Here is a 14,111-nt window from a genome sequence, read left to right on the forward strand (position 1 = left end):
TAAAAAATAAAATACTTATGACCTTTTATTTTTTTTAAAACATGGATATCATCATAGCTACTAGCTAGCTAAAATAACTTTTACCCAAACTGAAAGCTCAGCAATGCCAACGGGAGACATAGGAACGACACCGTCGCAGTCAACTTCACGAAAACGCGCCACAACCAAGCCGTTTTGGTTTTTTCCACCACGTTCGCGATTGTTAAAAAAAAACCAAGAGGCACGCAGATCTATGAAAGCAAGTAACGCCAAATTCTAGGTTTGGGTGGGAAATATTTCTCTGCTCCGCACTTAACAATCAACGGACAAATCACCGTTAATTCCTCCACAACTCAAATCCAACTGCGATTCCTTTATTTCCCCGTCTGTTCAAATCCCCAAATCAAAGTCTCGAATTCCCTTAGGGTACCCTTCTTTCCAACCTTGAATAATTTAATTTAATTAGCAGATCTGATAGCAATTAGGTTATAATTTAATTAGAAAATGTCAGAATCAAAGGAGCAAAATGGAGTGACAGCAGCAGAAGATGAAGAATCAAATGGAGTTGATGCTGCTCATACCAACCAGGTAATCACTGATTATCTCTCAAGTTTCACTTTTTTTTTTATGGATTGAATTTTGCATATTATTATTATTATTATTTGAGGGAGAGAGGAAATGCGTGCAGGAGGGAGGAGAGATGCGGCATGTTGAAAGCAAAGAAGACATGTTCGAAGATGCAACTGATGATATTGAAGAGAATCAGTTTCAAGAAATTGTCGATGATGCTACTCAACTACAAGAACATGGTGCTTCTTCTCCTTCTATTGATGAATTAAAAGCTATCCTTGACAAGACTCTTCAAGAAAAACAGACCCTCTCTACTGAATTAAAGGTCCTTTTTTTCTTCTTTTTCTTCTTTTTTATTTTTTCAATCCCTTTTGACGTTATTGATTTGTAAATGATATTTTGGGTTTTCTTTTTTTAATTTTTTGATCAGGAAGAAAGGGAAAGCATCGCGAGGGAAGTTTCTATTCTATGCCATGAGCTTAAGGGTTTGGCGGATAAACAGTCTTTGTCTGCTGATTATGGAAATCAGGAGGGAATGGTGGCCGGTAATGATACTTCCTTATTGCGTGAGATGTTAAGTGAGTGCTCTCAGTTTGTCAAGGTTGCATTGGATGAGCGCTTACGGACTGAGGTGGTGATAAGAGAGCTGAATCAACAGATCGAGGATCTTACAGTGAAGGCTCAGGCGGAAGAGGGTGTTGAGGTTGTTGCAGACAGGCTGTTGGCTTCACTTGGCGTGGTGGTTAATCCTGGAGAGTTGTTGGATTATTCAGTTATGGGGAAACTAGCTCATGTTGAGAGAAGTGGCTCTTTGTTAGTTGAGCATTATAGCTGGATGCTTTATGAAATCGATCAGCTTAGGGCGTGTTTAACTGAGGGAGGGTTTAATTTTGAGGGGCAGGAGTCGTTTGGGCCTGCATTGGTTTTTGCTGCTGCCCGTGGTGAGTTGGTGGAGCTCAAGAGAAAGGAAGTAGAGATGGTGGAAAAACTAGGCCATTTAGAGGATGAAAGTAGGAAATTGGTTGAACAGGCTGAGAAGGAAAAAATGACGGCAGAGGCAGCAAATGTAGAACTTGGAAGAATGAAGGTTGAACTTGAGCAGGAAAAGAACAGGTTTGCAAATACAAAGGATAAGCTTAGCATGGCCGTGACCAAGGGGAAGGCATTGGTTCAGCAACGGGATTCACTAAAGCATGCTCTGGCTGAGAAAACAAGTGAGCTTGACAAATGTCTGGCTGAATTGCAAGAGAAATCAAATGCCATTGAGACCGCAGAGCTATGCAAGGGCGAGTTGGTCAAATGTGAGAACTTGGTGGCATCATTGCAGGAAACGCTTGCACAAAGAAATGCAGTTTCTGAAAGCTTGGAAGTAGTTTTTTCTCAGATTGATGTACATGAGGGACTTCAAACCATGGATGTTGTAGAGAAATTGAAATGGTTAGCAAATGAGGTTACATCACTGCAGGGAATGCTTTCGGAAAAGAATGCAATTTTTGAGAACTTTGAAGAAATTCTGTCGCACAATAATGTTCCCAAGGAGGAAACAGATCTTATTGAGAAGTTGAGATGGCATGTGAATTTGACTTCGTCACTCGAGGAAACTCTTTCACAAAGGAATAAAATTATTGACTATCTTGAAGAAAGTTTTTCTCAGATAAGTGTGCCTGTGGAACTTCAGTCAGTGGATACTGTTGAAAAGTTGAAATGGCTTGTCGAGGAGAGAAATGCACTTAAGGATAATTTGCTGGAATTCCACAAATTGAAAGATGCCTTATCTTTAATTGACCTACCTGAAACTGCTTCATCCTCTGACTTGAAAACTCGAATAGGTTGGCTCAAGGAATCAGTTAACCAATCAAAAGGTGAAATAAATGAGTTGCGGGAAGAACTTGCTAGAACAAAGACATCTGCACAAAATGAGATTGACCAGTTAAGTGCTTTGCTTTCAGCAGAGTTACAAGAAAAGGAATATATTAAAATGGAGTTGGATGTCTTAGAACGCAACTTTGAAGAGGTCCGTCAAGCCTCATCCGAAAAGCATCAGATGGTGCAGATGTTGTTAGAGCGTTCTGGAATAACAACAGACAGTCTTGAACCCAATCAGACTTATTCTGATCTGCCCATGCTTATCGATAGATGCTTTGGGAAGATAAAAGAAGAAAACAATTTTTCTTCTGACACTTCTGCTGTTGCTGAAGTGTTCGAAAGTATGCAGAGTCTCTTGTATGTCAGGGATCAGGAGTTGATGCTTTGTGAGAAACTTCTTGAAGAAGACATGCTGGTGAGATCAGAGGTGATTAATCTGTCCGGTGAGCTAAAAGTGGCATCTCTAGGACTTTCTGCATTGAAGGAGGAAAAAGACACCCTGCAGAAAGATCTTGAGCGTACGGAGGAGAAATCTGCTTTACTGAGGGAGAAGTTGTCCTTGGCAGTTAAGAAAGGCAAGGGATTGGTTCAAGATAGAGAAAACCTGAAACTTGTCGTGGAAGAGAAGAAATCAGAAGTTGAGAATTTCAAACTCGAGTTACAGAAGCAAGAATCTATGGTTACTGACTGCAGGGATGAGATAAATAGATTGTCTGCTGATTTAGAGCAAATCCCAAAGTTGGAGGCTGATCTTGTTGCTGCCAAAGATCAACGTAATCAACTTGAGCAATTCTTATTGGAGAGCAATAACATGTTACAGAGAGTTATCGAATCCATTGATGGTATTGTTCTTCCTGTTGCATCTGATTTTGAAGAGCCTGTACAAAAGGTGAACTGGCTTGCAGGGTACTTGAATGAATGCCAGCAGGCTAAGATCCACATGGAGCAAGATTTGGAAAAAGTTAAGGAAGAAACTAATTTTCTGGCTAGTGAGTTAGCAGATGCCCAACGAGCAATGAAATCACTCGAAGATGCATTATCAGCTGCAGAGAACCAAATCTCTCAACTATCTGAAGAGAAAGGGGAAATGGAAGTTGCAAAAAGAACTGTTGAACTGGACCTACAAAAGGCAATAGATGAAACAACTAGTCAAACTAGCAAGTTTACTGAGGCTTGTGCTACTATAAAATCACTGGAAGATTCATTGTCACTAGCAGAAAATAATATTTCTATGATCACCAAAGAGAGAGAAGAGGTCCAGCTGAGCAGAGCTTCTACCGAGGCTGAACTAGAGAAACTAAGAGAAGATATCACCATTCAAACTAGCAAACTTACTGAGACATTTAGAACTGTAAAGGCTCTTGAAGATGCACTGTCTCAGGCAGAGACCAATGTTTCTTCGCTGACTGAACAAAACAATCGTTTTCAGGATGACAGATCCAATTTGGAGAGCGAGCTAAAGAAGTTAACAGAAGAAGCTGATTCCCAGACTGGCAAACTGACATCTGCCTTGTCAACTATAAAATCACTGGAGGATGCATTGTCGAAGGCGTCAAATGATATTGCTGTGCTAGAAGATGAAAAGAAGATTTCCCAGCAGAAGATTTCTATGCTTAACTCTAAGTTGAACACATGCATGGATGAATTAGCTGGAACCAGCGGCAGCTTAGAAAGCAGGTCTGTGGAGCTCATGCATCTCCTTGGTGATCTTCAAATTATTATGAAAAATGAGAGTTTATTGTCCATGGTCAGACAACATTTTGAGAAGCAGTTTGAGAGCTTGAAAAATATTGATCTCATTCTCAATGACATAACAGTACACTTCGTTGACACAGATCTGGAAGCACTGAAAAGTTACTATGTGATGGAGGTAATAATTTTCATTTTTTCCTATTTTTTTGGTTTTGCTGAAGGATTTTGGCCTATTTCTGATCAATGCTTTTAAATTGAATTCTTTTCCAGGAAGATTCGTGTGTGACAAAACCTTTTCCATATGACCTTGGCAATAGGGTGAACAGTGGAATTGTTAACGGTCAGGTGAATGCAGTGGATGTTGATAACATTCCCTTGTATTTTAAGGAGACTGTTGAAGAGTTTCAGTTGAGAAACAAAAATCTTGCAGAAAATTTTGAAGGTTTCTCAATTTTCACAAATGAATTTATTGAAGCACTATTGAGAAAATTAAGGATAAGCAGGGATGCTGTAAGTTCTGTTTTTGAAAACATGGGGTCTTTGAAAGAAAAAATGAAGAATTTGGAACTGCTTAAAGAGGAACATGAGAAAACCATAGCCACATTAGAACAAGATCTTAAAATTTTGCTATCTGCTTGTACTAATGCCACTAGAGAACTGCAGTTTGAAGTTACGAACAAGCTACTGGAACTAAGCTCTATTCCTGAGCTTGAAAAGTTGAACAGTAATCCCATTCAAGAAGCAAGTGAAGCTGGTGCAGAGGACACAGAGCATCAGCAAAGGCTTGATGAAAGAGAATATGCTATGATAGCAGAGAAGTTGTCATTAGCTGCAACAAGAGCGCAAAATCTGGCTAAACTGTTTGAGAGTTCAAGTAATGTGGCAGCTGCAACAATAGAAGACTTGCAGAACAAATTGGTAGAAAGCACAGCAACTTCAGAAAAAGCCACAGAAAAATGTGTTATACTCAAAAATAGGGTTTTGGAGTTTGAGACTGATGTCGAAGCATTACAAAATTCATGCAAAGAGTTGAGACTCAAAATAAAAGACTATCAAGTTATGGAGGAAAAGTTGAAGGAACAGGAAGCTGAACTGTCAGCTTTACAAGGTAATCTGTTGGTGAAAGATCAAGGTGAATATTTCTGGTAATTTTTTTAAAATCTAATTAGTTGTTTTGCTCTCTACTAACTTATTTGTGAATGCTTGTTGTTCCAGAGGCCGAAGAACCTCTCATGTCAGCATCGCAATGGAAAACCCTTTTTGAGAAGATAAGTAGGATTGAAATTCCTTTTGAAGGTTCAGAAGTAGGAGGTTTGGAACCTCATAGTTCAGTTGATGTAAAGAAATTGTTTTACATTGTTGATAGCATAAGTGAGTTGCATAATCAATTAAATACATTATCTCATGACAAAGAAGAGCTACAATCAATGCTGTCAACAAGGATTCTTGAAATTGAGAATCTGAAAGAGGAAACTGAAACCCAATTTAGAAATAGGCAAGACTATGAAAAGATGAAGAATGAAATGTCTGAGCTATTCTTTGGTTTAGAGAAGCTTATTGATATATTTGGAGATCATGGATTTGTTGGGGAACAAAAATCCTCCGGTGAGCAGGGATTGCTGCCAGCATTGGAAAAACAGGTCATGGCCCTGCTCCTGGAAGTTGATAATTCAAATTCCCATGCTGAGGAACTCGATATAAAGTTACTTGGGAGCCAGAAAATTATAGATGAATTGTCATCTAAGATTAAAGTGCTTGAAGATTCACTTCAAAGTAGAACTGCTAAGCCAGAGATTGTTCAGGAAAGGAGCATCTTTGAGGCACCTCCACCTGCTGTCTCAGAAATATCTGAAATCGAAGATGCGGTAAATACTCTTTATGTCATGTTTTCCATGACAGACTTTCTTGATACGCCACTATCACTTAGCCGCTGAAGTCTTGATAGATGTTTTGTTACCTAATAAGACAAATTTAATTTTATGGGCCTCTTAACTGTGGACTCCAGATAAATTACCAACAGGTGTAGACTTCTACATTCTTGTTTTAGTCAAAGCATAGGAGATGAACATGGGGTGCACTACTACACCATGAACATTCCTTCTGCTTTTACAACTCTATGTCCACTGAGTGGCAGTGAAACATTTGGGATGCCTTTGCTTTCCCTGGAAGATAATATCATGTTAGAGAAGTCCCAAAATAAATGGAGACCTTGATATGCATGCCTGCTTCTGTTCTCCCACATGCAGTGGTTTTCCCCTCTTTTTCCTTGTGTTCAATTTTGTGGTCCTTTGGAAGTTCCTGTTACTGTTCCTGACACTAGCAAGAATTTAGCATCTTGTTTTAGTTGTAGAGATTTTGTTACCCCATATATCAATAATTTAGTGATGTCCCATATGATCAAAGTGCAATTTATCATCGCATCTTTCCAAATATGTGTTCTTAAAGTGATATGCTGGCATGGATGGTTTGTTTTCCTGCCGACTCGTTCTATATAGCAATTTTTTTTTCCACTTATTATGGAGCTTTTAACAGATTCTTCTGACAAGTGTAACATGCCTGTTTGTTGTGCATTTCAATTTCTTAACGTGCTGTCCCTTGTGGGCACCACAGGAATTTCTTAGATTTGCTGACAGTTTGGCTGAAAAAATCCATTTCAAATGCACGATACCACTACTGCAATTGCAATGCATAGCAATTTCATGTGTGTACACAATCTAATTTTCTTGTGCGAATTTAGTTTCTCTTTCTAGGCCAATATTAAGTGCATATAAAGTAATTCAGTAGGAAGAGTAATCATGTTACACCACAAGTTACTTGCTGATCCTATTAAAAGTAATTCAGTAGGAAGAGTAATCATGTTACACCACAAGTTACTTGCTGATCCTATTAAATAAGACTAGCCTTTCTGTTTCTTAATTCTGCTTTGGGAGATTCATAATGCTTTGTCAACTTTTTTCAGAAGCTGCCTCTATTAAGCCTTTATCTTCCTGATGTTTTTTCAGGGACCAGTTGGAAAGAATGGAATATCTCCTGTTGCCTCATCTACTGCCTCAGCTGCTCATGTGCGAACTATGCGAAAAGGATCAACCGACCATCTTGCACTCAATGTTGATCTGGAATCTGGTAGTCTGATCAACCACGAGGAAACTGATGAGGACAAAGGTTTGCATTCTACGGCTTCCTTCTCCTGGATAGAAGTTTCTTGGATTGAAAACTTTATCTTGTATCATTTTTTATGACAGGTCATGTTTTCAAGTCTCTTAACACATCAGGTCTCATTCCGAAACAAGGAAAGTCAGCTGCAGATCGAATGGACAGCATATGGTAAAGTGCTAAAACCGCATAAATGAATAATTAGGGAGTAAGGGAAAAAATAAGGAAAGCTCAAATTGCTGTTTCTAACTCTTCGTATTGCACTTTCAATGTGATCAATTTATAAGTTGGTGGGTATGAGGATATGTATTAATCGGTCTTCACCTGTTTTTTATTGTCAGTGGGATTCAATTCAGTGAACCAACTTGAAACTAAGCTGCTTTCTACCTATGCAGGGTATCTGGCGGCCGAGTACTAATGAGCCGTCCCAGGGCGAGGCTAGGCCTTATTGCCTATTGGCTTTTCTTGCATATATGGCTTTTGGGAACCATTTTGTAACAAAGTCTGTGACCATCTCCTTTCTGGACCACAGTTACAGCCTTAAGCGTCAGCGTATGCAACTTGTATCATAGATATTTACCCCATTCCTTTCGTTATTGTTGTTCACATTGAAATTCTTTACCATCATTGATCCTCTGCCATCATATTTTAGGGTGCAGAGAATCCAATCTGCTTGTGGAAAATAATCCACGTTTGTTTATACCCTTTTGTAGGAAAAATTGAGATATAGCTTTGTGAGTGATAACAGGAATGTGAAAATTGGTGGCGACTAGTGGCTCACCTTGGTTTCTCTCCCGTGTCTGCGTGCCCTTTTTTTTTTTATATATAGTTCAGGAAGACCTCTCTTAGAGACTATCAAGAATTTTTAAACTTACAAATAAACAATATATTCACCACAACCCAATTAGTTTTACTCAATGTCTTCTAACAATGGATATCGGAGCTTGCATAGCACCCTCAACTAGTACTAGAAAATACATGTTTTTTTTATTCAATGGATATTCATGACTGTACTGAACATTAGATGTCACCGTTTGTCATGTAAATTATAAATAGATCCAACCTAATTGACTACGTACGTACCTCGTCTAGAAATTGCAAAGTAGTTATGTCAAGAGAACCCCATGAACAAAATAAATTTCTTCCCAACTTGCCCCGTTAACATGTGACCTAGTTGATGCTCTCCCTCTTGACTCACTTGCTTCGCTAAGATACTATCAATAAATTAATGTAGATGAATGCATACAAGTGTCCTTCAATTTCGTCCATCTACACCTCAATCACCGATTTCAATCTGACTCTTCAGAAATGGTTTCAAAAATATTTTAAAATTATTATTGATGGGGTTATCTAGAGATTTATTCGGTTGGTATATTTTAGAGAGTTGGAAAAGAATTACAGTAAATAATAGTGCTATTGTTAACCCACCAACAAAATCAGTATGTCAGTATATTTCAGAAAATTAGAAAATAAATACTGTAACTGTTAACTCACTAAAAGAATTATATATGGTTCTTCTATTGGTGATATGTTAAATATTATCGGGAGAATTACGGAGAAATGAAATAAGTAATTTTTTTTGGCGCACATGGTCTGTCTGTAAAGTTATCGGTATTTTTATTAACAAGAAATTACTGACGAGTATTTTTCTGACGGATATTTTTCATCCGTAATCCTATCTGTAAAATAATCACAAACAGATTATTAATGTAAATACTGGTAAAAAAAAATTTCGATGAAACTGTTAGCTCAATTTTGGGAGTTAATTAATTTAATTAACTTATATAATTGTGTAAAACCCGATTAAGATCTTCCATTTATTCATATTAACATTGCCCTTGGAGCAAATATAAGAAAAATATCATTAAGTTTTTATTCAACTGGCAGTGGCAGTGGCAGCTGTGGACCAGACATTATTTAAAAGCACACCCAATTCCTTTGCATAGCAGACCATTTGAGCCAGACCTGAGCCACTCGACAATGACCCGTTCTTTGCTGTGGACCAAACCTTATTCTGTGTCAAGTGCCATGAAGCTCGGTTTGAAGGGTTAATCAAACAGTTAGCTAGCGCCGGATTAATTTTTAAACCAGAAAACTGAACCTCTTGCATGCCGGGTACTCTTCCTTTCCGGCAACTAGCTAGTTTGTTCATTGCAGCTAGCCGTTTGCACTGGCATGCATAAGAGAGAGAGGTACGAGTGACCTCACAGCTATAATGTGACAACCACATCCACCCACACGAATCATGGCCAAATTGACAGCTGAGGCGTAAACGTCAATATTGCTAGCTGATCATCATATATATATCATTGCCATTACCAGGGACCAGCCGAAAGTCCTTGCATGTCTTTGAACTCAAGCAAAATAGATCATATTCTTTCTCATCAAAAGCACCAAGAAAAAGAGAAGAAGAAGAATGCTCTCAGCATGCATCAACCACCTCTTAACCCAGCCCATGTGGCTTCTTCTTTTCTCATCCCTTGGATTCATCTCCTTCCTCAAAACCTCAACCCTTCTTCTCAACTGGGTGTATGCAACGTTTCTCAGACCAAAAAAGGATCTCAAAGACTATGGCTCCTGGGCTGTCATCACTGGAGCTACAGACGGTATAGGGAAAGCCTTTGCTCATCAACTAGCTCAAAAGGGTCTAAACCTTATATTAGTGAGTAGAAACCCCAACAAGCTCAAAACAGTCTCGAGTGAAATCCTAGCAGAACATCCAGGCACCAAGATTAAGACAGTGGTGTTTGATTTTTCAAGCAAAGTTTCCACTCGTACTGTCCAAGGAGTTATAGAAAAGGCCGTAGAGGGACTAAATGTTGGTTTGTTGATAAATAACGTGGGAATCACGTACCCCGCAGCCAGGTTTTTCCACGAGGTGGATGAGAAAGTTTGGATGGACATTGTTAGAGTGAATTTGGAGGGCACTAGTAGAGTTACTAGAGCAGTTTTACCAGGGATGATTCAGAGGAAAAGAGGTGCCATTGTTAATATTGGCTCTGGAGCTTCTAGTGTCATGCCTTCACATCCCCTCTTCACAATCTATGCTGCTACCAAAGCGTACGCATTGCATAACCATGAACCATCCTCTTTGTTTCTCAACTACTGATTTTCAATTTCTAACTCTAAATTTTGGTGTTTATATTGATTTTTTTCTTCCATCTTTAAATTTTGATAAGCATCAAGGGCAAAAAAAAATAAAAAAATATTAGATTGTAATTAATAGTTATTATTTATATTGGTACGTACTCCTAATAATATCAATTATTTAAATTTGATCATAATTAGTTAATTAAACAGCAAAAGATGGGATGAGAGATATTTTAGAGTACTAAAGGATGATTATTTATATAACATAGAAGTGTTAGAGAATTAAAATATATATATATATATATATATATATATATATATATATATATATATTTGTAGGTTTGAATATGATTTTCTCGAGAAATTTTAGAGTACTTGAAAATTAATCATCAATGCTTAGTACTCTATATGAGAGATCATACAGATACAAAAGGAGGAGAAGAAAATTAAATATATATATTTTTAGCCTAATTGAAAATATTATTATCATTCTTGGTGAGTTTATATTTTTTTTTCTTTCATGTTTTATTTATATCTCTTCTGAAAAATAACCTTCTGATATAATTTCTCTAGATTTTTTCAACCTTTTATTTTATTTTTGAATTATTAATATTATTAGTTATTTCAGCAATAATATAAAATTTCTCAAACGCTGACACCACACTCCCTCTCACTTAGAAGGGCAGAAAAATAAGTTGACTGAACTTTATTAATTACATAGATCTTGACTGTTCGTTCCATCGTTTTTCAAGGGAGGCCAAATATAAAGGATTTTACAGGACATTAGGTCACTGAATTGAAGACTTCTTTACACCGGAACCAACCAACCGCATTTCTCATCATGATTTATTAATTATGGCCGGCACACCGTGAAGAGTTTTCAGGTGGTTAATTTTTAGTCGGCGCCTCCTCTTTAATTCCATGTTTTGTGGTGTTCTTTAGTGTATATCACATACGATCGAATGTGATATACACCCATAAGATATTCATACATAATTATGTTTATAGTAAGAGTGTAATCTTTAGTTTATGTTTTAATTTAAAAATATATAACGATAATTATACTTATTTTAAAAATAAATGTTGTGATTAAATACGAAAATATTTTGAAAAAGATATTAATTAATAATGAAAGTTAAATCAAAATACATAGCTTTCTTCTTTTTTGGGATAATTAAACAGAAAATTCTCCAGCTTAATCATCTATAATCGGCACTGCTGATTTCTCGATCGTATCCTTTTAATTTAACAGATATCTCTATATACTCTTTTAAAATTGCTACAGAAGCAATATATATGATCTCTTCTTAATTAGGAGTAATCTCTAATTACTTTACCGAGTTGCGCTGAGCCCTTGCAGATATGTTGACCGGTTATCGAGATGTCTGTACGTGGAGTACAAACGTTATGGAATCCATGTGCAGTGTCAGGTATTATAACTTCCATCTCTGTTCTTGCTAATTGCTACTTCGATCTCCATAACCCATGTTTGTCTGGTAAATCAAAGTAAAAAAGATAAGAACTACATCAGTACAGTTTCTGAAGAGGGCACATGGATTTTTAAAAATGTATAACATATTGTGTTTCCACCCTTTTTCCACTTAAATTTTTCTTTTATCTTTCATCTATATTTATTTATTTCATCGTATACTATATATGTATCTGAGATTACTACCAGAATCTTTAGATTTATGGATAAAATTTTGTGTTACTATTTATGCTCTTAGTTTGCTTGTATAAATTTTATTGATGGGCTTGTGAATAACAATATTTCATTAAAAACACTCTTGTTGATGATTTGTGATCTGTCAGTTAGTCCATTGGTAATAATTTTACCGATGGATTTACTAGTAAAAATAACACAAAAAAAAAAATTAATTTACCCGCTTCATTTCATCGGCATATTCATCGGTGAATATAACATATTATCGACAACAAACTTTATGTAATTTCATTGGTGAGTTTTTTTTCCATCGATATGCCCCTTGGTGAATTTGACATATAATTGTCAAACAAACCGTATGTAATTCCATCGAGAGTAAACAGTGGTAGTGATATGTGCAGTAATTCATTCTCAACTCTCTAGAATATACCGATGGACTTAGTCCGCCGGTAATCCCATCAGTAATAATTTAAAAATATATATTTTAAAATCTATTAAACAAAAATAGAAAATAATTAAAATAAATTAATTTAATTTAAAAATAAAATATTTATTACAAATTTAAACATTTATAAGTTCAAATGCAATTAATCTAGAATAGAGGCACTAGAGGAGGAGGAGGAGGAGGATCTTCGCTGAGACCGTGGGGCCAATAAGGGAGAGCACATATACCACTTATCTATGATCTCATCTCCATTATCAATCAGTGGAGTTAGGTCGTTTCAGCACTGAGTCATTCATAATCAACAATAAGATGGGTCGTTCAAACTTGAACTTGTTGGTCTAAAATCACCTTGAACTCTAGAGTTTAAGTGCTCAGAAATAATTACGAGCACCCAAAGGTTGAAACACTAGGGGTCTTCTGCAAATTCTTGACCGTAGTGTTAGAGCTATCGTACACATAATTTCTATTGAGTCCACTGGACGATCCTGCCTCCAACCACAAATCCGGATTGAAATCCGAATGGGTTGAAGGATCATCCTCGTATCTCTCCGTCATCCGGATGTTATATGTATCCTGGAAAAAAGGTGAGCAAGTTCAAGAAAAATAATAACTTAAGAAACAAAGGTTGAAAATCAACTTAGCACAAAGTAATGAGCACGGCTGTCCACGAGCTGTTGCGCTCCTTTTTCATGGTCATCACTTCATACATACATTTCAAAAAAAAAATGCTTTATTGGACTTGGCTCGCGTCCAAGAATCATAGTATGCAAGAGAGAATTGTTGTTAGTTAAATATATTTATAAAAAAACAATGAATAAAAAATGAATGTAATTAAAAAAGAATCTTACCATTCACTTCGCGTGTGAACACGTCGGTTCTAGTTCTTCACATCAGAGTGTGATTGTCGCACAAAATGTTTGGATGTCATGTGTTGAAAATATATTTCACCCGAACAACCTATAAGACATACGATGGCCAAATATCCTTTCAAAATGCCACATCCTTCCAAACTCACGTCGGTTCTAACTTTCTTTTGCATCTCGAATCAAAAATCAAAAAACCTATATGATGAAAATGAATTATTTGTTAGTAAATGAAAAATTAAATTAAATAAAAAAATTAAATTTTTTTTATCTTGATTCCAATCTGACCTAATTGTGGTGTGATTCTCTCAAACTCTCCTTATAATAGTAGTGATGTCATCTCTATTCCATTCAATTATTTTTACACACTTAAAGTTTGTAAAAGAAAATTTTCATTAATATTAATAAACTAATCGAATTAACATAATAAAGCTTCCTACTCAGGTGCCGCTATATGTAGCAACAAAAATGACCTCAAAAGTAGCTTCGATTGGGAGATCGTCCTTGTTCATACCAGCACCAGAAGATTATGCAAAGTCTGCGATTGGTCGAATAGGCTATGAAGCTCGGTGCGCTCCCTACTGGGCTCACTCGTTTCAATGGTGCTTTGCTTGGTTGCTTCCAGAGTGTGTTCTTGATGCTTGGCGTCTCTCTGTTGGTATCCACCGAAGAGAAAAGCTCATTGCCTGAATTCTTTTTATTTTTCTCCGTATCAGTCAGTGAAACAGCTACTGGGCGAGGGGTTTTGGAGGTTTTTATTTCTATTTAAGATTATGCATCAAGATTGTCA

At 36.8% G+C, this 14,111-nt stretch overlaps 2 protein-coding genes across 3 annotated transcripts; both read left to right on the forward strand.

Annotated features, from left to right (window-relative positions):
* The first annotated feature begins 232 nt into the window (after positions 1 to 232).
* LOC133697518 (trans-Golgi network-localized SYP41-interacting protein 1) lies at positions 233 to 8,050 on the forward strand. Of its 2 annotated transcripts, none has more exons than XM_062120133.1 (8): positions 233 to 567; positions 668 to 874; positions 980 to 4,285; positions 4,378 to 5,239; positions 5,323 to 5,972; positions 7,110 to 7,269; positions 7,350 to 7,431; positions 7,656 to 8,050. In XM_062120133.1, exons 1-8 carry the CDS (start codon positions 484 to 486, stop codon positions 7,756 to 7,758), a joined length of 5,454 nt encoding a protein of 1,817 aa, XP_061976117.1. In that variant the 5' UTR covers positions 233 to 483; the 3' UTR covers positions 7,759 to 8,050. The 2 variants fall into 2 exon arrangements, with proteins under 2 accessions (XP_061976117.1, XP_061976118.1); XM_062120134.1 differs by having other exon boundaries at positions 4,378 to 5,215.
* Positions 8,051 to 9,258: 1,208 nt separating this feature from the next.
* Positions 9,259 to 14,066, forward strand: LOC133696993 (very-long-chain 3-oxoacyl-CoA reductase-like protein At1g24470). Its single transcript, XM_062119307.1, has 3 exons — positions 9,259 to 10,320; positions 11,711 to 11,780; positions 13,766 to 14,066. Exons 1-3 carry the CDS (start codon positions 9,677 to 9,679, stop codon positions 14,009 to 14,011), a joined length of 960 nt encoding a protein of 319 aa, XP_061975291.1. The 5' UTR covers positions 9,259 to 9,676; the 3' UTR covers positions 14,012 to 14,066.
* Positions 14,067 to 14,111: the final 45 nt, after the last annotated feature.

This window comes from Populus nigra, chromosome 6 (genome assembly GCF_951802175.1).
Source record: "Populus nigra chromosome 6, ddPopNigr1.1, whole genome shotgun sequence".
Taxonomy (NCBI): Eukaryota; Viridiplantae; Streptophyta; class Magnoliopsida; order Malpighiales; family Salicaceae; genus Populus; species Populus nigra.

Bases quoted from the DNA above. Each gene is read 5' to 3' on its own strand.
- LOC133697518 (XM_062120133.1), top strand. From the start codon at position 484: ATGTCAGAATCAAAGGAGCAAAATGGAGTGACAGCAGCAGAAGATGAA. The intron at 5,240-5,322 runs GTGAATATTTCT...TTGTTGTTCCAG, and splicing joins TCTGTTGGTGAAAGATCAAG to AGGCCGAAGAACCTCTCATG. The intron at 7,270-7,349 runs GTTTGCATTCTA...TTTTTATGACAG, and splicing joins GGAAACTGATGAGGACAAAG to GTCATGTTTTCAAGTCTCTT.
- LOC133696993 (XM_062119307.1), top strand. From the start codon at position 9,677: ATGCTCTCAGCATGCATCAACCACCTCTTAACCCAGCCCATGTGGCTT. The intron at 10,321-11,710 runs GTACGCATTGCA...GAGCCCTTGCAG, and splicing joins ATCTATGCTGCTACCAAAGC to ATATGTTGACCGGTTATCGA. The intron at 11,781-13,765 runs GTATTATAACTT...CTTCCTACTCAG, and splicing joins GAATCCATGTGCAGTGTCAG to GTGCCGCTATATGTAGCAAC.